The sequence below is a fragment of the Oryctolagus cuniculus genome, chromosome 3 (genome assembly GCF_051225735.1).
Source record: "Oryctolagus cuniculus isolate XC-2025 breed Fujian yellow rabbit chromosome 3, ASM5122573v1, whole genome shotgun sequence".
NCBI lineage: Eukaryota > Metazoa > Chordata > Mammalia > Lagomorpha > Leporidae > Oryctolagus > Oryctolagus cuniculus.
Window position 1 is genome coordinate 49,881,886 of NC_142869.1, and position 27,254 is coordinate 49,909,139.

General features: G+C 43.3%; 1 protein-coding gene across 6 annotated transcripts in view; it reads right to left on the minus strand.

Moving 5' to 3' along the window:
* The window catches only part of MFSD6 (major facilitator superfamily domain containing 6), an 89,395-nt gene that overhangs the window by 47,325 nt on the left and 14,816 nt on the right, over positions 1 to 27,254 (minus strand). For 5 of the 6 annotated variants that reach the window (XM_051848350.3, XM_051848355.3, XM_070070460.2 and 2 more), the window contains exon 2: positions 10,203 to 11,802. In XM_051848350.3, coding sequence (XP_051704310.2) covers positions 10,203 to 11,749 — 1,547 coding nt within the window. In that variant the 5' untranslated portion in view covers positions 11,750 to 11,802. Of the gene's footprint in view, positions 1 to 10,202; positions 11,803 to 19,183; positions 19,272 to 27,254 lie in introns of all 6 variants that reach the window. The other variant, XM_051848352.3, reaches the window with a different exon arrangement.

A 27,254-nucleotide genomic window follows, 5' to 3' on the forward strand; every position in this document is an offset into this window, starting at 1 on the left:
CCCACTGCAGGTGCAAGCGAAACCGAAAGTGGCAGTGATAACTACAAGCCCTGGATTCTTTTACACTCCTTGCAACAATGGCTTTTTGTTCTGAACTATGAATAGCTCCATTGTAAGTAATACTGTTAGTAATAAGTGAGCCTGATAACTATGATATAATATGGTAATGTATTTTCTTTGCAATGTTTTTGCAAGAGAAGATACAAACCAAATTATTCCCTGTCAACTCCTGATCATAAACTCATCTATTTTTGAGATGCTACAGCTTACAGTTTAATAATGAGACTTTATATTTTAAAAAAATCTAAGAGTATTTGCCTCTAAAAATGGGTGTTGGGGTCAGCGCTGTGGTGTACTAGGTAAAGCTGCCGCCTACAGAGCCAGCATCCCATATGGGTGCTAGTTCAACTCCCTACTCTACTTCCGATCCAGCTCTCTTCTATGGCCTGGGAAAGCAGTAGAAGATGGCCCAAGTCCTCGGGCCCCTGCACCCATGTGGGAGACCTGGAAGAAGCTCCTGGCTTCTGGCTTTCAATTGGCACAGCTCCAACCATTGCAGCCCATTGGAGAGTGAACCAGCACATAAAAGACACACTCTTTCTTTCTCTCTCTCTCTCTCTCTCTCTCTCTCTTTTCCTGCCTCTCCTTCTCTCCCTGTGTAACTCTTTCAAATAAATAAATAAATATTTTTTTAAAAAAATGGGTGTCAACACCAATGAAGGTAAAATGGGAAATCAATAGGAAAATAGGGGCTGGTGCCATGGCTCAATAGGCTAATCCTCCGCCTGCGGCGCCGGCACATCAGGTTCAAGTCCCGGTCGGGGCGCCAGTTCTGTCCCAGTTGCTCCTCTTCCAGTCCAGCTCTCTGCTGTGGCCAGGGAGTGCAGTGGAGGATGGCCCAAGTCCTTGGACCCTGCACCCGCATGAGAGACCAGGAGAAGCACCTGGCTCCTGGCTTCGGAGCAGCGCGGTGCGCTGGCCACAGCGCACCGGCCGCAGCGGCCACTTGAGGTGTGAGCCAATGGAAAAAGGAAGACCTTTCTCTCTGTCTCTCTCTCTCACTGTCCACTCTGTCCATCAAAAATAAATAAATAAATAGGAAAATAGGAATCTTCACATATATAAATTATAAGGTTATAATCACAATTATTTGATATGCCAGCCACTAGACATGGTAGTTTATAGTCAACAAGCCCTTCCCCCCAAGGAAACTAAGGAGTATATAAATAATTTACTCTTTATTTATTTATCTAATAGGCAGAGAGACAGAGACAAAGAAGTACATCTGCTGATTCATTACCCAACTTATGGCAATGGCCAAAAGTGGGCCAGAGCTGAAACAGGGATCCTGAACACAACCTAGGTCTCCTACAAGTATGAAAGGAACCCAGTCACTTAAGTCATCACCACTGCTTCCAGGGTTCTCTTAACAATTTACTTTTCTTTTAATGTTTATTCATTATTTTCATTTGCTTGAAAATCAGAGAAAGGGAGAAAGAAAAAAGAGAAAGAGATCAAGAGAGAGATCCATGTGTCAGCTCACCCCTACTCCCACCTAAATGTTCATAACAGCCAGGGCTGGGCCAGGTCAAAGCCAGAAGCTAGGAACTCCATCTGGGTTTCCCACATATGTGGTGGGACCCAAGCACTCAGGCCATATTCCACTGCCTCCCAGCATGTATTAGCTGGAAGCTAGAGCTGAAGCAGAGCAGCCAAGACTGGAGTCAGCACTCAGATATGGGATGTGGGCACATCCCACATGATGGCTTAACCCACTATGCCACAATGCCTGCCCAAACAATTTACTACTTATGTGGTGTCTTTATATCGCTTTATATCACTATGATATGGATTATATTTATAAACATGGCCCCTATATTAATTGAGGGCTTAGGAATAAGCCTGAATTGCTCATATTTAAACAACTCCAATGCCTTCCAGTTTGCACAAAAGGAAAAATCAAATCCAATGGTGATGGACTTGCACTGACATATCCTTATGTTCAACTGCTCATGTCTAAAAGAACACTGCTGACTGTTCTTTTGGTTAAAATAAAATGAAGACAAAAAATCTGGAACTATTAACTTTATGTTCTCTCAAAAGAATAGCACTAATTAGTTCCACTCCATAATTCTTGTGTTAAAATAACAAGTTCATCTCAGTTCCCCCACAAGTACACTAATATTTTTATACTTTGAGTGTCAAGATATCATTTAAAGTTATTATTCTATTGTGCCCATGAATCAGAGAAAGATAGCATCTGTTTAGTTTCCTCTGAAGCCTAGGAAGGTGTTAAGCATGAGGCCTTTAGCTAAATGTTTGTGGCAGTGGCTTATGCCCCATCCCAGCAGCTCACCCAAGCCCACCGTATTTTCACAGCAGGGCACTGGGAGATCCTCAGTCTCAAACTCCCTCCTAAAAGTTGTCCTGTTTTAAAATGAGAATCAGTACAGTCTATGTGATTAACACTCAGCTTTAAAGCCAGAGTATACATGCCAAAGAGACTGGAACTAAGGATTTATTTCTTGTATTCCTACTGGTATCTAGTCCTGGGTTGGGCAGACATAAAAGAGACACTAATAAATGTGTAGCTGCTAAAGATTTCCTATCTTTAGCCAACCAGGACTTTCTAGCTCATAACCCAGGTTTCATAGGTTTCTTTATAAAAGAAATGTGCCCCTCTCTGCTTCCTCCCAATTTTAGAAACATCAGGACATTGTCAAATGATTTGATTTCAAATTCTGATCCCAGTGAGTAATTGGAAAGATTTTACACCTGCTACAGAATTCTCCCAGTTGAATTTGCTTATCAGTGGGCTGATTTTTCATAAAGTTATGGCAGTTGGAACTGTAGGACTGAACAGAGTGAACAGCCTGTGTCTTTGTGTCAGCCAGAATACTGTGCCAGGGAGTGGAGAGAGCTGGGCGGGGAGAGGGCTTCCCAGGCTGTGCAGCTGGGAGACACACCCTGCTCAAGCTGGCTTTCTTGTGGGTAAACAGGTGCACTCATCATCTCAAGACCCCTCCAGAGTCTCTAACAACCGCTGTGAGGATGAAAGCCCAGCAAGGCTAAATTCTCAAGGAACCAAGCCTCATCACAGGAGGGCAGAGAGCTTGGAGATGACAGGATGGTAGCGGAAGTAACCTCACTTCTGGATAGTGCTATTATGCGGATGAGGTTTTTTTAAGCTTAATTCACAAAGACATATTTTAAATATGAAAAGTCATACCGTTTGACTTTTGATCAAGGGGAAGTAGGATAACATCCTTTTGTCTGGCACCAGAGTTTAATGCACGCTCTATCTCCTTGACAAATCACCTACCCACATAAAAAAGACTATTTTCAAGTCACCGCCCTTTAATCCTTAGAGCTTGAAGGGAAAGGGGGCAAATGGTCTTCCCTATAACCATACAGCCAATCACAGGAAGCACTAACTCCTTCCATCCTAGCAGGTCATGATTTTGAAGTCATTACTCTCACAAAAAAGAAGCATTTTTAAGTTTTGTGCCCAACTGAGTCTGCAAATGAGGTTTCTGAACCAAGGAAGCAGGAGCAGACCTATCTCCTATAGGCACGCACCATACGAAACAATTTTCCCTGTGATAGAGAATGGTGCTGGATGTGGGCGTGGGTGGGAGAACCGGAGAAGCAGTGACTTTGGTCACTGTGTTCTGTGGTTCTGAAGACTACCAGTTGTGAAGGGCTGTCAGAGCCATTCAAACATCCCAGTCCTTTAAACAGCGCACGGTGGCTTTTTTGATCTATGTTTTGTGTTTAAGAGGGGTATTCTGAAAAAGGAGCATAGAGCATATTTGAGGCCTACTTTTAAATTTTGTTACTTACTTTACTTGAAAGGTTGGGAAACAGAGAGAGAAACAGAGAGAGAGAGAGAGAATCTCCTCCCCGGGTTCACTCCGCCAAATGCCTGCAACAGCTCAGGCTGGGCCAGGCTTGGAAGCTGAGAGCCGGGAACTCAATTCAAGTCTCTCGTGGGAGGCAGGGTCCCAACGACTCAAGGCATCACCAGCCGCCTCCCAGGGTGTATGTCAGCAAGAAGCTGAAATCAAGAGTGGGGCCAGGACTCAAAACCAGCATTCTGATACGGGTTACAGGCATCCCAAGCGGCCTATTAACCACCACGCCAAATGCCTGCCGAGTTCTACTTTCTAGTAGACAAAACAGGCGGATTCCATTTTCTTTTAAATACTGAGTTAATAATAACTAGTAATCTAAAGTGTGGTATAATATCACTACCATCACCAACAACAATGGTGGTCGCACCTGCTTCCTGCTGCTTTTCTACCTGCCCGACTCCATCCTAAGTGCTTTCAATAAGTTCCTATGCAATTCTAATACTCCTCTGCAGCAGGTATTACTGTCCAGGTTCACAAACAGACAAAATAAGACTCAGCTCATGTCACATGCTGGGCTTGTAACAGGCACCAGATATCTACATCTAGATACTTCAAAGTAAACAAACCTGACATTATCACACACATGCGCACACCCAATTCTACAAGTCCATTCTGAATTTCCTATTAGAATGAGTGGAACTACCACACCCAAGTTGGAAATATAGGGTTCTCTACTTCTCATATCCAAACCAAATCATTCTATCAACTTTACTTTCCAAGTATCCCTTTCCTCCATTTCTGCTGCTACTGCTGCAGTTCTCTCACTTGGATTATTTCAAGAACTTTCTAGTTACCCTCCAGACAGCAAATGAGGGTGACCATCCCATATGAAAATCTAAGGGCTTCCTCTGCTTTAAACCTTGCTATGACTCCCAGATAAAGTCCAAGGTCCCAATCCCAGCCCCTATCTGGATTTCAGCATCTGTCTTTTCCAACCCCTTCCTTTTGGTGTTCATCCCCTGCATCCTGCTAAGCTGGGATTCTCTAGGCATAAACGACTGAACTAAATTCCACAAATATGCGGTGCCATGGCTTGAATGTGTTGCCCCAAAGGTTCACTGGTAAAAACTTTATCCCCAATTCATTTATAAATGCTATTTGGAGATAGGGCCTTTGAGAAGTACTTAGGATTAGATGAGGTCATGGGAGCAAGGTCCCCAATGAGGCATTAATGGCTTTATCTGAAGAGGAAGAGAGACCTGAGCTAGCACACCTGCTCCATCTATGAGATGGCTTCCACCAAGCTATGACGAAGCAGGAAGGCCCTCACCAATCCAAGTGAGTGCCAGTGCAATGCTCCCAGTCTTCCTAGCCTCTAGAACCAACTTCTATTCTTTATACGCTATTCAGGCTCAGGTATTTCATTCTAGCAAACAAAGACAGCAGGGTTTTTGTTTTTAAATAATATAAAATAGCTACTCCTCTAAAACATGTATAACTTATTTTAAATTTATCATGAAAATTAAGTCTAACCTTTTTATCATGTTAAAAACCACTTTTAAGAAGAAATAATCCTCTCAAGAAATAAGAAGGGGAAAATGTTAAGATTCATCATATTTTTTAAAGATTTATTTATTTGAAAGGCAGAGTTACAGAGAGGGAAGGAGGGAGGGGGAGGAGAGGGAAGAGGAGGGGCTGGGGGGCAGGGGAGAATATCTTCCATCCACTAGTTCACTCCACAAATGGCCACAATGGCCAGGGCTTGTCCAAACCAAAGCCAGGAGCCAGGAACTCCAGCCTGGTCTCCCATGTGGATTGCAGGGGCCCAAGTATTTGGGTTTTGTGGCATAGAGGGTTAAGCTGTCAACTATGATGCTGGCATCCCACATGGGCAATAATTTGAGTCCTGGTTGCTTCACTACAGATCCAGCTCCCTGCTAATGTGCCTGGGAAAGCAGTGGAAGACCTATGCCACCCTCATGGCAGATCAGGATGGAGATCCTGGTTCCTGGTTTTGGCTTGAACCATCTCTGGCCACTGTGGCCATTTGGAGAGTGAACCAAGAGAAAGAAAATATATCTTTCTCTGTGACTTTCAAATACATTACCTTCATACATACATAAATCTTTTTAACAAGAAGTTGAGAGGCAGAGAGAGACAAAGAGACAGGGCTCCTATCTACTAGCTCGTATCCAACTTCCCACAACAGCTGGGACTGTTCAGGCTAAAGCCAGGAACTCAATCCAGGTTTCACAGATGGGTGACAGGAACTCAACCACTGGAGCCATCATTTGCTGCCTCCCAGAGTGTGCCCTGGCAGGAAGCTGGACTCAGGAGCTAAAGCTAAGAATCAAACCAGGTACTCCAGTACAGAATATGGGTGTATTAACAACTAGGATAAATATCTGCCAGTTTTGTTTTTTAGAGATTTATCTATTTCTTTCATTTCAAAGGCAGAGTGGCAGAGACAGTGTAGGCTTCCATCTGCTGATTCATTCCCCAAATGCCCACAACAGCCAGGGCTGGGTCAGATGGAAGCCATGTGGATGGCAGAACCCAAGTAACTTGGGCCATCATCTGCTGTCTCCTAGGTGCATTAGCAAGAAGCTGGAAGTGAAGACAGGAAGTGGAGGCAGGACTAGTACCCAGGCACTCTGACATGGAATGTGGGCATCCCAAGCAGTGACTTAACCCGCTGCCCAGCAACACCCATCCCTGGCTTTTCATCAAGAATTGAGTTACTCTATTTCCATTGTATTTCTTTACTGTGGCAATTACCATCAGAAATCTTGCTAGCAATGAAGAATGCGGTATGAGTCAGGATCTAATTAGGGAAACAGGCTTCAGTCTCATAATTCAGGGATTTGGCCAGATAGGTGACAGAGAGGCTGAGAAGCCGGTGTACTGTGAGATAACCGCAGGCAGCCTCTCCATGGCCTGTGAGGATTAACAAAGGAGATGCTGTCAGAGCGCAGGGTCACCCGCAGTGGGTGGGGCTGCGGTGACCTGCAGCAGCTCACGGATGCTGCCTGACAGGCCACAGACATCTCCTGAGTTGAAGAGACATGGCTGAGAGTCTGGGAAGCAGGACAAAGTGCCAGAGTGGAGAGACCTACAAGTAGGGAGAGCTGCAGACATCTGCAGTGGAGGCTTGGACATCTTGAGCTGAGTGCTTTTCAGCAGGTGCATTCGAGGAAATGGCCTGAGGCCAGGGAAAGAACCACCTGAAAGGAGGCAAAAACCACATGTGTTAGAGAGAAAGGAATGCACTGCCTCTAATCCTTCGTTCCCCTGCGCCTCTTATTAGCTAGACGCAGCTCCACTCTGGAATCACCCTGGAGGTTTAAAAGGTACAAATGCCTAGAACATGTGATGTATCTGCTGTCTGGGTGCAGCCTTAGCATCAGGAGCTTGAAAATCTCTCCTGGTGAGTCTACTGGTTAAGAACCAACGCATGAGCCAAAGATAGGAGACCAAACCCTAGGAAGTGCAGCCTGCAGAAATCAGCACCCTCCACACAGGGCAGACAATCAGGGAGCCATGGCGTCTGGGATCAGCAAAGATGGCACAAAGGGTGGCTAGGGGCACAGGGTGAAAGCAAACACAAGAAGTGGGAAAAACCACTCAGGCACAACGTCTCCAAGTCCTCCGTGGTCACCTCAAACTGATTGCCTCAGCGGCAGAGTGCCCTCCCTCTTCTAATACTGACTGTTATTCCTCCAGGGCTACTTATCATGTATTGCCAAGCCGGAGCCCTAGCATCTTGCTCTGTGTTCTGGGTCTTCCTGCAGTGCCCCCTCAGGAAAGGCTATTTGTGTCATGTGTCTCCTTCTTTCCCCAAGTGACCATCTTGCTCATTCAGATACTCAGCCGCCATCAATAACAACTAGCAGTTACTGGGCAATATTTTAACCCTTCTGGATAACATCTGCCTGGCAAAACTAACCTTGAATGTATGCATGTTAAGAGAAAAGTCATAGGTTAAGTACATTTTTATGTATCTCTTAAAATGGTGATATATTTAAATCAAATAACATAGGTAATGGCCTAACAATGGATCATCATGATTTTAAAATTTACAAGTGATTTATTGTAGCTTGTTTTTATCACAACCCTACTCGTCGGCTAATGTGCTTGGGAAAGCAATGGGTGATGGTCTGAGAACTTGGGCTCCTGCCCAAGACCCCATGGAGTTTCAGGCTCTTGGCTTTGGCTTGGCCCATGGCTTGTCACATTGCCATCTGGCATCTGGGGAGTGAATAAATGGATGTATGACCTCTTTCTCTGTCTCTCCCTCTCTATTACTCTGCCCTTCAAAAAAATAATCAACATATCTAAATACACAAGTAAATAATAATGAGTAATTAATGTCAATTGGGAAGGAAAAACATAAGCATAATCTCATGTAATTATAAAAGTAATAGTAAATGTGTCAGGATTTCCCTTTCACATTTTTATTTATATATTTGAGAGGTAGCGAGAGAGTTCCCATCTGCCACTTTACTCCCCAAATGCCTGCAATGGCTGGGGCGGAATCAAGGAGGTGGGAATTCAATCCAAATCTCCATGTGGGTGGCAGGAACCCAATTACTTGAGCCATTGCCACTGCCTCCCAGGGTCTGCACTGGCAAGAAGCTGGAGCCAGGAATTGGACCCAGGCACTCCGGTGTGGGACTTGGGCTTCCTAACCACTATGCTAACCACCTGTCCCTCACTAGAATCCTATCATAAAAATACGACCTCAGGCAAAGGCATTAGGGAATCATTTTTTACTAGCATGTGAGAAGAATCTAACAATCTCTCTGCAAATAGAATCTCTACACACACTCCAGGCTAAATCAGTGTTCAACTAGTGCTAGACAGATTAAACAATGTCTAAGAACTCTACTTATTGGTAAAAAAAAAAAAAAAAAAAAAAAAAAAAAAAACTTTCTGGGTAACCTTTTTAAGAATAAATGACTGCAATTTTTCAAGATACTATTAGCTGCAGTGAGATTTACTCAGACACCCAAGATGAAGAGAAATGTCTAATTCATCATGGTTGATCCGCATAGCTATGAAAATGGCCTAGACAAGGTTAAAGGACATTCCAAGTCCTTAATCAGAACAGCTCCACTGAATGTGCCTGGGGGAATCTGTGCATCTGGGAACCGTCCACACAGTGCATGACCTTGTTTAGTGACAACAAAGGGGACAAAGATTTGAGAAAGAGAAGGAACAGGACACAGTCTCCCGCAGCAAAACCAAGCCAAACAAGAAAAAACATTCACAATTGTTTCAGGGAAAAGAATGGCTCTAGGTTGAAGTTTTAAATTAGAAAATATTTTCTTCGGTTAGTAGAAAGGGCAATCAAGGAATAAAGACAAATATTTTTCAAAACGTGTGACTGTCTATTTCTCCCTTTTGATTTCTTACAGAGGGCAGATTTAAAGATTATCACATACACACAAACACATCCGGTTGCTTTCTCTTAGTTACAGCAAGTGCCAGTTCTAGGGACAAGCACGTCAGACTTTTCTATGAGACGAGAATGCTTAAGTGTAGCTGGCTCCACAACTTAAAGCCAACAATACAGCAGAACGACCTATAAAGAATATGGTATTGTTGAATCAGCTATGGGTAAACATTAATAGTGAGAAACATGATGAAACAGGAAACAGGAGGCATTTATAGATTTTCCTTTTTACTAAAAGGATTATATGGGGAGTTTCCAGTAAAAGGAAGATTTTTAAATATCCCACATCTTTATAGCAGGCAAAAATGCAGAGGCTGATGCTACAGTCAGAAAAAAATATATGTAAGAATTTCTTCCACATAATATGGTGGATTAGGGACTTTGATTGGTTATATCACAGTCTTATTAAATATAATATAATATAATATAATATGCCATGGACTCAAGCCTTGTGTCAACAGGTGGTTAAGACTACATGAAGGCTGATAAAAACCACAATCTATCTACTTAAGCCCTCCTTCATAAATGCCTGTGACAGCTGGTTCATTAAGTCCATGGACAGCTCACTAAAGTGGTGCTCCTATGCCTGAACACAGTGTGAGTTCCCTAGCATGTGTTTCTTAGCACATAGCTGAGTTGCCTAAAGGTCTTGTCTGAGGGGTGAGAGAGGAAACAGCCATTTTTGTTTGCTTGAGATAATCCAAATACGTTCATGAAATCCTTCTTAGGTTTCTAGGGTAAGAAAGAACAATAAAAATCCTTCTTCCCATCCCAACCCTACCTTCAACACAAAGAATAGTATCCTTAAGTTTAAGGATAGCTAAGAGGAATTCTAAACTACAAAAAGACAGGGTTCATTTGCTGGGGGCCAGCAACCCACAGGCATTTCTTACCTGATGTGGCCAATCAATTCAATAAGCTTGTGACTAAAAAAATAAGCTGTCAGCTCGGACACGTGACTCAAGACTGAGCAGACCCCAAATAGTGTTGTAGTTCCGTTCAGGTCTTCCAGATGCCAGTACAGAAAGGTGAACACGAAGCCATATCCAAACCCCATGAACCAAGCCACGAACAACACAGAGCCGTATTGCACACTGCAGAGCAGCCTGATCAAGTCCCAGAAGCTGAAGGTCTGCGAGGGGCTTGTGGTGGGCGGCGTGTCCTCTGAGGACTCTGCAGAATTGTTCCTCTCCACCTGGGGGATCTCCACCTCCTTCCCCTTATCGTTGCTTTTGAAGTGGTTGTAACGAAACCGGAACTGAGTAGCAACAATCAAGGCCATGGTCATGAGAACGCCAAAGACGATGAAGACGATCTGGTAGTTCCGGTACTCCGGGGGTTTACACCCCTTTCCATCAATGAGCACATCTATGTGGGTGTAGTCAATCCCAATGCCCACAGACAGCATGGCCAAGCCCCAGCCCAGGGAGCCCCACATGCGCTGCAGCCCATAGCGGTCTCTGTGTTTTCCCAGATACTGGAGAGTCACTGTGTCCACAATCGTGACAGAAGAGGCACTGAAAAATTCTCCTATTATGACAACTACCAGGATCACCAAGAATATAGCTTCAACTTCTTGTTGATCATAAACAAGAGTGACTTGGTCAGAAGGTAAAGATTTGGTGGTAGTGATAATAGCAGTGGTTGTCTCCCTGGTTACATTTTCTGGGGGAGTAGGGGTTGTGCTTGGGCTCAAGGTCAAGTCCACAGGATGGTGAGTAGGTTCATATGTCTGGAGTGGCAGAATAGACTCACTAGTGTTTGAAACTGTTGAAAAGCTAATGGGGTCTGTGATATTAGAGCCTGTTTCTGTTGGCGACCATTTAGAAGGAAGCAGGTTCCTCTTTTCACGCATTTTTGGTGATGTGGTAAGGAAAGCGATACCAGAGGAATTTGTTGGCAGGATGGTAAACAGGTGACTTGAGTTGGTGGGAGGTGCTGTTGGAGCAATCTTTGGTACACATCTCAAGGTAGCAGGTTTGACAAACCCAATGCCCAGGTTGAATAAAACCCAACACAAAAGGGAAAAGAGGAGGACAATTTTGCCTTTTTTAAAGCGATCTGCAACTACACCCCAAAAGGGGGCACTGCAGAACTCAATGAAGTATCGAATACCTACTAACAGTCCACTCTGGCTTGGTGACATTCCCAGCTGTTTATAATACACAGGCAAAAGTGGGTAGAGCGAGCCATAGGCAGAGTAAAAGAAAAAGTAAAAGACCTTGGAGATTAGAAGATCGTTGTTTATTTTAATACAGTGCTTCTCTATCCAGTCTACTTCCTCCTCGGGAAGAGCAGACGTCTCTGTGGAGGAGGGTGTCTCATTGGAAGGTGGGTCTGGCTCCCTGGAAATACCATTGAATGGATCAGCAAGCACGTATTTTCTCTTCTGCTCCTCTTCATCATCAGTTAAGATAGCAACTTTGTCGTCGGCCGCCATGGCTTGCCACCACCATCGGAAAGTTTATGACCTTCAAGATTTTGATTGTAGATCTGTGAAATAAAATTTAAAAGATGGCTTAGGAGTGAAATTCATAATATGTAAGCACAAAATTTCACCTTGCAGGAAATGGAGAGATTTCACACTGCAGCTAAAGTCATAATTGTGAGAGAGCATTTGCATCACTTACTGCTTACAACCACACAATATCACTAAAGAAAAATAGGTTTACAAAAAGCAAATATTCTTGGTGGCCACTGACTGACTGACTACATCTTCCAATGTCAGATTTATAACACAGGTTCTTCTCAATCTTTTCACTGATTCCCAGGGAAAATGTACAAATGATTGGAATTATGTCTAAACTAAATACAGGGAGTTGAAAATAAACTCCATTTATAGTCTCTGGGTTTTATTTTTCAAACAAGTCAACTGCATTATGAAGTCTGGGATAATTTAGAAAATAAAGGTGGCTAAAACCATTCAGTTGCTGTACAAAAAGAGAAAGGAGTACCACCTACCACCACATAAGCAATGAGAACGAGAGTCCGAGTCATCCACGAGTTGCTCGAACTACACGTGTTCCTCCAAAGTGCTTTTGGACTACAATTCAAGAAAACTTCAGAAAAAAATAGCATTTACTGAAACCCTACCTTGTGCCAAAGAGTAGCTATCTTAACATGTATACTTTCATATCTGTCACCACTATGTCCCTATCCTCTGATCCATTTTACAGATGAGAAATGAGATTTTAGTAAGTGCCAGAGCCAGAACTTGCGCCCTGCTACAATGGCCTCAGAACGCACGCTTTAGTAAACTCTACTAAACTGACATATACCACATTTTGGGTAATAAAATGTTGTTAAATCTTTTGAAGAGAAGAGGTTTTCATAGGACAAATCAGGAATATATGCAAGATATAAATTTACAGGAACTATTCCAAATTACAGCAGAATTTTCTTATACTGTACAAATGATTAAAGGGTTTAATAATAAAGTCTTGCTTAGGTCAAGATTTAGAATGCCTAGTTCTGATGAACATATTCTGGTGGAAAGAGGTATATACATTAAATATTTCTTCATTCTTTTCATCTTCTCTAGCAGACTAAAATAGCAATGTCATTTGCCACCCTCTTAGAATAGATCTTGGTCTCCCTTTTCACAAAATGAAGAATATCATTCTGGAAATCTTCCAGGGTCATGTTCATAAACATTTCTTAATCTCTACAAAGTTCCTAGGTAGACGACAAAAACACAACTCAATGAAGCCTGCAGTAGATCCATTTACCAAATTCAGGTGGCATTGTAGCTATAAGGCTGGAAAATGATCATGTGTTTTGGTTCTTGTTTTAAAGAATTTTTGTAATTAAGGAAAATATTCACATAACATAAAATCAACCATTCAGTGGTATTTAGCACATTCACAATGCCACAGAGCTACCACCACTATTTAGTTCCTAAATTCTGTTTTCTTTTTTACTTATTTGAAAAGCAGAGAGACAAAGATAGGAAGGAAGGGAGGGAAAGTTCCCATCCACTGGTTCACTCATCAAGTGCCCGGAACAAGTAGGGCTAGGTCAGGCCAAAGCCGGGAGCCAAGCACTCAATCCAGTGCTCACACATAGGTGCCAGGAACGCAGCCACTTGAGCCATCACCTGCTGCCTCCCAAACTGTGCAGCAGCAGGAAGCTGCAATCTGGCGCAGAACTGGGACTCGAACCCAGGCACTCCAATATGGTTATACATATCCCAAGTAGCACCTTAATGCTATGTCAAATACCTGCCTTTCAAGTTTTTCTTTTTCAAAACATACATTTATTTATTTATATGAAAGGCACAGCTAGAAAGAGAGAGAGAGAGAGAGAGAGAGAGAGAGAGAGAGATTGATTGGTTCACTCCCCAAATGGCCACAACATGGGTGGCAGTGGCCCAGGCACTTGGGCCATCTTCTGCTGTTTCCCATGCACATAAGCAAAGAACTGGATTGGAAGTGGAGCAGCCAGGTCTCAAACTGGCACTCATATGGAATGCTAGCATCACAGGTGGCGGCTTAACCTGCTGCATCACAGTGCTGGACCTCCAACCCCACCCCGCCCACTGCCATGTTTTTCTTAATGGTGTAAGAAAAAGGTGGGTTTTTTTTTTTCCCTGCTAGAAGACTTGAAAAGCAAAATCCAATCTCTGCTGCCTAGCTATGAAAGACTTTCTTCGATCTTCTATGGTTATTTCTCCATCATTAGTGCCTTCATCTAACACAGCAGCTGCAATTCCATTTCATTACCTAGAAAGAACTTCTTGGACTTATTTGCTGGATTGATTTAATTCCTGAACTCAAAACTGAAAGAAAATGTTTTTTGTGTTTAAAATGTATAAAATTTTATGACACTTTCTCTGGGTAAAGAGGGCAGATTGAACATATCTAGTTTGACTCCTTCCCTGAACCCCGCTAAAATGACAATAAATGTAAATACATTTTTAAAGCCATGATCCCATCTAGGAAAAGATAAAGAGCACATAGTAGCAATAAAATAAAAATCTGGCTGGCGCCGCGGCTCACTAGGCTAATCCTCCACCTTGCGGCGCCGGCACACCGGGTTCTAGTCCCGGTCAGGGCGCCGGATTCTGTCCCGGTTGCCCCTCTTCCAGGCCAGCTCTCTGCTGTGGCCTGGGAAGGCAGTGGAGGATGGCCCAGGTGCTTGGGCCCTGCACCCCACGGGAGACCAGGAGAAGTACCTGGCTCCTGCCATCGGATCAGCGCGGTGCGCAGGCCGCGGCGGCCATTGGAGGGTGAACCAACGGCAAAGGAAGACCTTTCTCTCTCTCTCTCTCACTGTCCACTCTGCCTGTCAAAAAAATAAATAAAAATAAATAAAATTCTGAGGGCTGGCACTGTGGCACAGTGGGTTGACACTAGCTCAAGTCCTGGCTGCTCCACTTCCAATCCAGTTCCCTGCTAATGCACCTGAGAAAGCAGAAGAAGATGGCCCAAGTGCTTGAGCCCCTGCACCCACATGGGAGACCCAGATGAAGCTCCTGGCTCCTGGCTCTGGCCTGGCTCAACCCTCACCATTGTGGCCATTTGGGGACTGAATCAATGGACAGATTTCTTTCTGCCTTTCTCTGTGTACTATGCCTTTCAAATAAATAAATAAATAAATCTTTTTTTAAAAAAAAATCTGGAAACCAGAAAGTTGTTAGACAATTGGTAAATGACACTAGATCTGAGAAAACTGAAATCCTGGTTAACAGAGGGGAAAGTCAAGAGCTAATATAATTTACTACTCCGAATCCCTTAAGGACTCATGAGTTGGCCATACTAGGTTTACCTGCTAGTTAATTTATACTTGGTGGGTGGGAGAGACTGCTATCTATCATTGAGTTGATGGAGACTGCACCCCAACTCAGAATGTCTAATTCCCCTCCCCACTCTACACAGCTGGTCAAACAACTACAGGTTTTCCCCCTGCAGAGATGAAACAGAGGTTCTGTAACCACAGAGTACCCAGCAGAGTTGAGAGTATAGCAGTACCATGCTGAACACAGGGCATCAAGTGAGCACACGCATCCTGGGTCCTGAGCCCTGCCCTCCCCCCCACACACCTCCCCTCTCACTTCCAGTTTTAGGTTCCCAGAGGCTGCAAGACTTTCGTCTCCAGGCAGGAAACTGGAAGGCTCCTCTCTAGAGAAGCTGCCAACTCTGAAGCCTCCCCAGCTAAATAACCCAACCAAGTCACTCTCCACAGGAGTTCAGAATCATCGGCCCTTCCTCTAAACAGGAGTGGTTCCAAAAGTTACCAGAAAGAAAATTGAGAGAGAAAAAAAAAAAAGCATGAAAGAAAAAGCCCAGAGAAAACAGAAGGTATGTAAGAAGGAAAATGTTTTAGGTGTATTATTATATCTTCAGAAATAGAAAATTATGTAACTATGAAATAAACAGGAGAGCTTTTCAAAGGAGGAGCTTGGGGCAGATAAAAGAAACGAATGCTCAAATGATAGAGATGACTGCAAATTACAGGTATCACAGCATAAACGAAGTATTAAGGGACGATATAAAATAAGATTTTAAGGCAATTTCTTAGGAAAATGAAGAAAAAGACAACAATACAGATACCTCTACTTCACATGATATATGAAAATCAAATCCAGATGCACTGCACAGACAAAATAAAAGATATCATAATTTTTAGAAGAAAATATTTTAAAAAGACATTTTAAAGACCTAAGGATAGAAAATGATCTATTAGAGAGTGTGGGGAGCAACCCGGACTGGACTGAGTTACTGGAATTAGGACTTATTCTATGCATCTGCTCTCCCACAATATGGCGCTGGGAGAGAAGAAAACAGCTTCTACGCAGCTGCCTCTTGCCAACTTGAGTGATGACCTCCAGGAGCTGATCCTGCTCCTGATTGGAGGAGAGCAGCGTACTCGGCGTGTGGGCAGCCGAGTTGGGATTGGCGGAGGAGGACTATAAAGAAGGAGAGAGACGGCATGCACCAGGAACATCTAAGGGGAACACCTGTGCAGCCCCCGAGAGAGCCGGCCGGCGGTGTGCCGCTCCCCTGCGGAAGTGGGGAAAGTGGCCAGGGGGAACTGCCCTTCCACGGAGGTGGAAGGGACGGTAGCCAACCCGGGAAGAACCAGCAGTAAACCCGGGAAGGGCCGAGCAGACAAAAGAACAGCACAGGGTCCTGTGCCGTTCCTCCACGAAGAGGGAGAGCGACATAATGGTGCCGTGACTCGGATATGAAGCCTAGGCAGGGTTTAGTGTCGTTCCTCCACAAAGAGGGGGAGCGACAAGAGAGGACACAAAATTACTAAGCATTAAAGAAAAAAAAATTGGACTATAGTAAGAACTTCTGTTCATTAAAGTTCAACACTGGGGCCAGTGCTGTGGCGTAGTGGCTAAAGCTTCCACCTGCAGTGCCAGCATCCTATATGGGCACCGGTTCAAGTCCCAGCTGTTCCACTTCTGATTCAGCTCTCTGCTAATGTGCCTGGGACAGCAGTAGAAGATGGCCCAAGTGCTTGGGCCCCTGCACCCACATGGGACATCTGGAAGATGTTCCAGGCTCCTGGCTTTGGATCAGCCCAGCTCTGGCCATTGTGGCCATTTGGGGAATGAACCAGTGGATGGAAGACATCTCTCTCTCTCTCTCCCACTCCCTCCCTCCCTCTCTCTCTCTCTCTCTCTCTCTTTCCCTCACTCCTTCCCTCCCTCCCTCTCTCTGCCTCTGCCTCTCTGTAACTGTGCCTTTCAAATAAATAAATCTTTAAAGTTCAACACTAAAGATTGAGCTGGCAAGTCAAAGAGTGAGAGAAAATATTCTGCTGAGGGTTTCATATATATATATGAAAAAATATATATGTATTTGACAAAAGAATGTATCCATATAAATAAATAATATTCCTTAAAAATCAACAGGAAAGGGATGGGTGCTTGGGCAGCAGTTAAGACCTCTCTTCAGATGCACACATCACACACCAGAGTGCCTAGGTTCAAGTCCTGGTTCTGCTTCCCATCCCAGCTGCCTGCTAACGCGCACCCTGTAAGGCAGCAGGCAGTGGCTAAAGTGCTTAGATCCCTGCCATCTACATGGGACACCCAACTGAAGTCCAACTCCTGGCTTCAGCTTGGCTCAGCCCTGCCTGTCATGGGCATTTGGGGAGTAAGCCAGCATATCTCCCACCCCCTTCCGCATTTCAAAGAAACAAAAATAAATAAATCTGTTCTGGAAAAATGTCAGAAATCCCCATAGGAAAAATAAGCAGAAGACTTGAAAAGGCACTTCACAAAATGGCTTATACAAATGACCAATAAACACATACAAAGATGCCCCCACTTAATTAGTCACCAGTTAAAGCAAACCAAAATTGGAATGCAGTATTGCAGATTTTTTGATAAATGACTAAAATGAAAAAGATGGATAATACCAAATGTTGATAAGAATGTGAAACAACAGACCTCTCACAGATTACTGGTAGAGATGTAGCTTGGTATGCTACTTTGAGAACTGTTTGAGAATAGCTACTAAACTTGAATGCATTCTGTGGAGGTCACTGGTTCCAGGCAATGAGGAAGCCCCTGGTCAAAATCCTCAGCTATAAGGAAATCACTAGTGATAGAAAAGCCCCTAGCTGGCAATCTGTATCAGATATGCATTGCCCAGATTATAATCCACCATGCAGCAGGTGTCAGCTTCCAGCTGCCCTGCTGGCCCACTGCTCCCTTGCAGCATATTTTAATAAGTCAAACTCTGCTCACTCCTCCCCCGATTCTATTGCTGGTGAATTCATTCACCACTGGCAACAACAGGGCACTTTACCTCAGCTGAGGTGGTGCTAGAGAAGGTGACGCAGAAAGCTGGGGCTTCCGTCTAGACAGGAATGAGGCCACAGGGTCAGTGGAGACTCCCGGGGAGCCCCGGCCGCCATCCCCTCTGTCAATAACAAGATACCTTAGATCCCACACCCCTCCCTCACAGGGGTGGTGTCAGAGGAGGGAGGCAAAGAAGCAGGGCTCTTTCCAGGGATGGGCAAGCAGTTGGGCGTGTGAAGAGCGGGGGGGGGGGGGGGAGTGGGGGGGGGGTCGGGGCCGGGGGGGAGGCCTCCTGGGGAGAGCCTCCACCCTCAGGTGTCACCAGGGGCTGAGTGGGGAAGCTGGACTTCCACTTCCACCTGCAGCACTGAAGTCGCAGCCCACTCCCTCAGCACAGCAGGTGCAGAAAAACGCAGCTCAGCAGAAGATTTAAATAAAACTCAAAGTCTCATAATGTAATACCCAAAATGTCCAGATTTCAGTAAAAAATCACCCTTCACACCAAGAAGACTTCAAACTGAATGAAGAGAATCAACAGATGCAAAACCGAGTTACAGGAATGTCTGAGTGATCTGACAACAATTTTCAAGCAGCCATATAAAAACGCTTCAATAGGCAATTACAGACATGCTCAGAATGAAACCAAGTAACAAATATATAACAGAAAATGGAAATTTTAGAGCTTGAAAACATAGTAACCAGAATGCAAAAAAATTTCAAAAGATGGACTCAATAGCAGAATAGAGGGGACAGAAGGAAGAATCAGTACACCGGAAGCTAGAAAAGAAATTATGCAATCTGCACACAGAAATAATAGACTGAAAAAACATCAGCAGTATCTCAATGACCTGAGAGACTGCAACAAAAAACCTAACATTCATGTCATCGGAGTTCTAAAGGAGAGGAGAAAAAGGCAGTGAAGGCATTGGGGAAATAGCAGTCAAAGAAGTAAGACTTCACAAATTTGCAGAAAACATAAACCTACATATTGCAGAAGCCAAGCAACTCCCAACAGGATAAACCTAAAAACAGCCCACACTGAGACACAAGTCAAACGTTTGAAAACTGCCATCAGAGGAAAAATCTGGAGGGCAGAGGAAAGGAATCACAACTTACCAATAAAGGAAAAATAATTCAAATGACAGCAGATTTCTCGTCACAAACCATGGATACCAAAAGGGAGTGGCACAAACTGTTCTAACTGCTGAAAGAAAATAATTATTAACTTAGAATACCATATCCATAAAAAAACCCAAAAACAAGGAAACTAATTATCAGTATCCTTCATAAGCCTAAGGGGGAAAAATACTTACCAAAATACTAGAATAGAGAATTATATACTATCACCAAGTGGAGTTCATTCCAGGGATATAAGGCAAAGGCAATATTTGAAAATCAATTAATATAATCCAACATATTAATAAGCTAAAAAAGAAAGAAACTAGGAGCTGAAACTGTGGCTCACAGGTCAAGCTTGGGGCGTTGGTATCCCACATTGTAACGCCTGGTTCAAGTTCTGGCTGCTCCACTTCTAACCCAGCCTCCTGCTAATGCATCCTAGGAGGCAACAAATAATGGCTCAAATGCTTGTGCCTCTGCCACCCACATGGGAGACCTAGACTGTGTCTCAGACGCCTGGCTTCAGCCTGGCCCAGCAGGAGCTGCTGTGGGCTTGGAGAATGAACCAGTGGATGAAAGAGCTTTCTCTCTCCCACTGTCTCTGCTTTTCAAGTAGATAAAAAATTACACATTTAAAAAAAATTTACATGATCTCATCAAATACTGCAGAAAAAGCACTTGACAAAATTAAATATTATTCACGTTAAAGTCTCAGAAAAATTGGAAGAGAGAACTTCCTCAACTCGATAAAGATTACCTACAGACACCTACAGGTAACATTACACTTCATGGTGAAAGACTGAACGCTTTTTCTCTGAGACAGGAAACAAGGCAAGACTGTGCTCTCACCACTCTTATGCAACACAGTGCTGGAAGTTCTAGCTAGTGAGTAGGAAAGAAAAGGAAACAGAAGACATCCAGGTCAAAAAGCAAGATCTAAACTGTTCCTGTTCTCACCTGACATGATTGTCCACATAGTAAATCCCAAGAAATCTACAAAGACTAACAGAACTAGTGAGCTCAGGGAGTTCCCCAGGATACAAGATAAACATACAATAAAGTCAATTGCATTTCTACAGAGTATCAATGAACATGTGGACACCAAAATTTAAAATACAATACTGGGGTGAGCATTTTGCACAGCAGTTAAGACACCCCTTGGGAAAGCCTCACCCCTCATATCAGAGTGCCTGCGTTTGAGTTCCAGCTCCACTCCCAATTCCAACTTCCTGCTCATGCACATCCTGGAAGGCTCAAGTTCTTGGGTCCCACCACCTCCATAAGAGACCCAAATTGAGTTCCTGGGTCTTGGCTTCAGTCCAGCCCAGCCCAGCCCTACCTCAGCTGTTGTGTGCATTTCAGGAGTAAACCAGGAGATGGGTGATAGGTCAGTGTCTGTTTCTCTCTCTCTCTCACCCCTACACTCCCTTACAAAGACTTTTAAATTAAGTATAATAGAATTTATGATTGTTTTAAAAAAAGGAATACTTAAATATAAATTAATAAACCATGCAAGGAACTGTATGCTGAAAACCACAAAATGCTGATTAAGACAAGTTATAGACTGGAAAGAGAGACAAGCAAACCACATATCGATGCAAGAATTAGTTCCTATAATAGATAAAGATTCTCAAAACTTAAAAATACAACTAGAAAGTGAACAAACGATGTGATGAGACATCTGCCAAAGAAGGAACAAGAGCATAGATGCTAAGCACATGGAGAAGTTCAGCATCTTTAACCATTAGGGAAACGTCAAGTTAAATCCACAATGAGATATCGCCACACACCTCTAAGAATGTTAAAACAGTGACAACACCAAATTCTAATGAGCATGCGCAACTACAGGATTAGTCACATATTGCTGGTGAAGACATAAAATGGCATAGCCACTCCAGAAAGCAGTTTGGCAGTTTCTTATAAAACTTAACATTTCACTACCACATACCCAGCAGCCATACATCTGGGAATTTATCCCAGAGAAATGAAAACTTATTTTCACACAAAAACCTATACAGATGGTTATAGTGGCTTTATTCACATGAATAAAAGATTGAAACAACCTAGATGTCCATCAATGGACAAAAGGCTAAACAATGGTAGTGCACAGTCCCATGGAAGATCATGCAGCAATAAAATGGCAAAAATGACTGAGACACACAGTAACCTGGGTGAACCTCCAGAGAATTATAAAGAGTGAAAAGAGCCAATTTAAAAATATTATATCTTAGGGACCAGCTGTGGCATAGCGGGTAAAGCCACTGCCTGCAATGCCAGCATCCCATTTGGGCACCTGTTCGAGTCCTGGCTGCTCCACTTCTGATTTAGCTTCCTACTAATGCGCCTGGGAAAGCATCAGAGGATGGTCCAAGTCCTTGGGCCCCTGCACCCACGTGGGAGACCAGGAAGAAGCTCCTGGCTCCTGGCTTTGGATCAGCCTAGCTCTGGCCATTGTGGCCATTTGGGGAGTGAACCAGTGGATGGAAGATCGCTCTCTCTCCCTTTCTCTCTCTCTGTAACTGGGCCTTTCAAATAAATAAATCTTTTTTTTTTTAAAGTGACATATTATATGAATGTATTCATATATTCTTGAAATGACAGAATCATTCAAATGGAGAGTAAGTGATTGCCAGAGACTTGGTGAGAAGCAGACAAGGCTACAAAAGGGCGGTACAAGGGCTCCAGGTGGTGATAGAAATGTTCTAGATCAACAACATCTACATCGGTTGTACCATTGTACTCTAGCATTGCAAGATGTTGCCACTGGGGGAAAATGAGAGCAAGCTGAATGGGAAATCTCTATTTCCTTCTTAAAACTGCATGTGAATCTACCAACCTCACAAAATGTAGTTTAATGGGGTGAAACTTAGTGTCAGTTTAACCTTGAAGAACACAGTAACTAGAAGGACTTTTAGGGTGCCAATAATATTTTTGACCTGAGTATTTTATGAATGTCTTCACTTTGTACAAAGTCAATGAACTATATCATTCTTCACAAAAAAAAAAAAAAAATGAACTTAAGGACTTAGAATATAAAGAAAAAAGGAAAAGAAAAAGATGACAACAGAAAAGAAAGGGTAAATATAAGATCACACCCAGAAATCAAGCAACTAAAAAATAAAAACTCCAAGAACAGATTAAAGAAAGGAAACTCTTTGAAGAACAGTGTGATACTTTCACTTTTCTTTAAAAAAAAAAAAAAAGATCTAATCATTTATTTGAAAGTTAGAGTTACAAGCAGCAGGGTGGGGCACACAGAGAGAGATCTTCCATCCGCTGGTTCATTCCCTAGCTGGTCACAACAGCCAACAGTGGGCCAGGCTGAAGCCAGGAGCTTCTTCTGGGTCTCCCATGAGGGTGCAGGGGTCCACGGACTTGGGCCATCTTCCACTGCTTTCACAGGCCACAGCAGAGAGCTGGATTGGAAGAGGAGCAGCTGGGACTAGAACTGGCACCCATATGGGATGCCAGCACCACAGGCAGAGAATTAAACTACTGCACCACAGCGCTGGCCTCAAGAAAAGACAATTTTTTAAAGATTTTTATTTTATTTATTTATAAGCCAGAGTTACAGAGAAAGGGGGAGAAAGAGAGAGAGAGATCCTCCATCTGCAGGTTCATTCCCCAAGTGGACACAATGACCAGCACTGTGCCTGGCCAAAACTAGGTGCCAGTAGCTTCATCTGGGTCTCCTACTTGGGCGGCTGGGGTCCAAGTACTTAGGCCATCTTCTGTTGCTTTCCCAGGTGCATTAGCAGGAAGGTGGACTGGAAGGGCAGCAGCCAGGACTCAAACCAGCAATACCCATATGGGATGCCTGCCCAGCTCTAGCTGTTGTGGGCATCTGGGGAAGGAACCAGTGGATGGACGAGCCCCAAGCAGTGGCTTTACCCGCTACACCACAATGCCAGCTCTGAAAATAAGGCATTTTACACATGAAATTTCTCAAAATATGAATCTCTCATGTATCCTTTCTCAGATTGTGCTCTGCCAAACTAAGTGGATACATCAAGAGAGAATAAACATCTGATAAGAAATCTAACCCATGTGGTTAGAATGTGGGTTAGGGGTGACTGGAGGTCCCAGGGCGGTAGCTGCACACCAGACACAAATGGCTTCCTGTCTGGCAGGAATGGGGTCGAGGTTCCAGGGGAGACACTATCAGCTAAATGACCACCAATGTACATGGTGATGCCCTAAAAGGAAACTGAGAAAACAGGTGCAGAGATTTGGTATAAATTAAGTACAGAACAAGTAAACCACACACTACAAGAAAACAAAAGGCTGTGCAGCAAATGGAAAAATAGCCATACTTTAGGCAAACAGCAATATGACACTAATGAAAACTGTACCTAACTACCTTGGGAAGACAGAAATGAGCAGGTCAAGGGAGTACAGACATTCAGGGCAGGAAAGAGTGTTAACTCTGTGTCTTCCACAGTGGAAGGATGATAATGCATACATTCAAAATTTAAGAAGTAAGAATGAAAGCTACACAGGCGAATACCCAACAACCGCCTCAAGGCAGAAAAACTCATCTCTGGGAAGATAAATGAGAAGGCAGAGGATGCATGTCTGGGGTTTCTAGTGTTTACTGCTGTTACTTTTTTTAAACAAATACTGCAAACAAACTCATTTTTCAAAACTATATATGCAAAGCTTCTTTTTAAAAAATGAAAACTTGAAAAATAAAATGGGGCAGGCATTTAGCACAGGGGTTGTGATGTTGCTTGGGATAGCCACATCCCTTATGAGAGCCCCTGGGTCCCAGTCCCCACTCCACTTCCAAACAGCTTCCTACTAATGTGCATCCTGGAAGGCAGCAGGCGATGGCTCACGTACTTGTGTCCCTGTCACCCACATGGGACGTGGGAGACCCAATCTGAGCTCTCAGCTCCTCACTTCGTCTTGGCCCAGTCCCAACTATTGCAGCCATTCGGGGAATGAACCAGTGATGGAAGATCTCTCTCTTTCAGATAAATAAAAGCAAATAAATTTTAAAAATTAAAAGAAACAAATACAGTTATGTTAGCTTCATCTTTGCAAAGTCAATAATTAAAACCAGCTACTAGTACCATTCTATCATTGACTACAAATATTTTCTACAAATGTACAGAATGTCTGATGGCATAAATTTTAGTCAAGTGTCCATTAGTGGCCTTTAATTATTTATACACCATAAATCAATTGTTTGGTCTTTAACAAGTAGGTCAGAAAATGGAAGAAAGTCCCCCTTAGGGGCATAAATCCCTGAACTGCCCCATAATGATGAAGAATTAATGCTTAAATGCTAATCTAGGAATGCAAAATATCTTATATCGGGTGCTGATTTAAACCTGGATGAGTGACTTTCTCCCAAATTATTCTTTCCTGTCTATATTATTCAATTAACTATTATAAGGTTATATACGGTTTCTGTTATTACATAAGTCCAGATGTTATGTAGATCTCAAAATACGAACAAATGCAAAGTAGTTAAGGAACTGCTGTAATATAACATTCAGTAACTTTTACATGAATGTCACATTCAGTAACTTTCATATCAATTTCAAATCTAAAAATACAAACAAAACTGAATTCAGGGCATTAATTTTGAGACTCAGTATTCTTAAGTCATATTTAGATTTGGATAAAAAGGAATCAAAACATGGAGAAATTACATTGTAAACACAGTAATAAAGTCTAACTACAGTCATCCATGTAATCAGAACATCAGAAACAAAAATAAACATACTGGTGGGTGTTTGGCATCGCAATTAACATAGCAGCTGAGATGAATGCAGCCCAAAAGAGTGCCTAGGTTCAAATCCTGGTCCCACTCCCAATCCCAGCTTCCTGCTAATGTGCAACCTGGGAGGCAACAGGTGATGGCTCAGGTAACTGGGTCTTTGCCACTCATGTGGCTCAAGTGGTTTAGTTTTGGGACCCTGGCTTCCACCCAGCACAGCCCCAGTTGTTGTGGGCATTTAGGGAGTAAACCAATGAATGAAAGCTCATTTGCTCACCTCTCTCCACCCCAATCTGCATTCCAGATAAAATGAAAATAGAGCTCTTTTTTTTTTTTTTTTAAGAAACAAAGCCAAAAAGCACCTCTGTCTAAATTAAAGTATGCTTTAAGTAGGACCTCTTTAGCTGAATTAATTTATATTTAACTTGTTGTAAGTTAAATATAGATAGAGCACGTGTGAAAAACAGTAAATATGCTGCATGAGGTATTTAATATGTTTACAAAGTAAGAGGAGGTTTTGTTCATTAAGAAGTTAATCAGAGCAGAATGTTTGTGTTCCTCCAAATTCCCAAGTCTAAGTCCTAACTGACCATCTGATGGTATCTGAAGGCAGGCTCTTGGGAAAGTAATTATCCTCATGATTAGACTGCTGCCCTTATAAACGGGAAGACAGAACCATCTCTTTCCAGATGCACTTGCTAAGGAAAGCCCAGGTAAAGACACAGCAAGTAAATCTACAAGCCAGGAAGTGTGCCCTCATCAGAAACCACACCTATAGGCACCTTAACTTTGGACTTCCCAGGCTGCAGAGCGGTGAGAACTAAACTGTTCTATAAGCCACCAGGTTGGGCGTCCTCACAAACTCCATGGAAAATGTGCATTCTGGAAAAACTATGCAAAGATTTCAGGACTTTCTGCACCAAGGTAAACTTTTTATTTACTTATTTTAACCTTCACTTGAAAGGCAGGGGGACAAAGCCTCAGAGACAGAAAGTGGGAGAGATCTTCCATCTGTTGGTTCATACCCTAAATGCCCACAGCAATCAGGGCTGGACCAGGCCAAGGCCAGGAGCCCAGAACTCACTCCAGATGTTTTAAGTCCATTTTTCCCATGAACTCTTCCAAGTCACCTCATGTATGGTATTTGTTTTAAGCAGCTGAAATAGACGAAGACAGGAGTCAATAACATGACTAAGGAATGTTTTGCTAAGAACTTCTGCATCTTCAAACCTTTTTAAAACAGAAAAAGACATTGCAAGCTGTCCACAGACATTGATGAGCTTCTCCGAGAAACCTTCTCTGCTTCGGGTTTGTAGTTAACCCTAACTGGGTAAGGAGGGCTTCTGTTGATTTTTCAGAAAAGCAGCAAAGCTTTCTCACCTAGCACACGCTAACGGCAGCAATCAACACCACTACTGGGAAAACACAACACAGCCTTTGAAAACCTGGAAAGTCACTCTACCAGTTCCTATTCTGAGTCATTCCAATAGCAGGTATTTCTGCATTATTGATGAGAAGCAATCAAATCATTCTTGTTAAAATTGATAGCTTTCTTCATTAAGTATTTAAATTAAGATGGCTCAAACATATATTGATATCCATAAATACAAGAGTATGGAAATGGGTTCAGCCTTTGAAAAAAAAAAAAAAAGAGAGAGAGAGAGACCCCAGAATAATAACTTCCAGAGGTCAGATCTGCCAACATGATGATAATGTGTGCTATGATGGGGATGGAGAGGGACCAAGCCCTGGGTGACACAGAAGGGACATTCTTTCTTGCTCTATTGCCATCATAATGCAACGCTGCTCAGAGACCATGACAGAAGCTGCAAAACAGGGAAAGGTACTTGATGAGCTCTTGGGGCTAACTCTACCTTGTCAACTGCTACTGTCCATTCTCAACGCCACGGAGCAATGAGTCCCAGCACAGGACACTAACCGCTGCTGCAATTTAGCCTCAGCACAGACCCAGGGAAATCATATCAAAGAGTTCCAGAGTGCTGGTTTGCACATATGACACTTTTTTAAAGATCTATTTATTTATTTGAGTTATACAGAGAGAAGGACATACTGAGAGAGAGAGAAAGATCTTCCATTCACTGCTTCACTCCCCAGATGGTCGCAGTGCCCAGGTCTGGGCCAGGCCAAAGCCAGGAGTCAGGATCTTCCTCCAGGTCTCCCACACAGGTACAGGGGCCCAAATACTTGGGCCATCCCCCACTGCTTTTCCCAGGTCACTACCAGAGAACTGCATTGGAAGTGGAGCAGCTGGGACGTGAACTGGTGCCCACATGAAATGCAAGCACTGCAGGTGGCAGCTTAACCTGCTATACCACAATG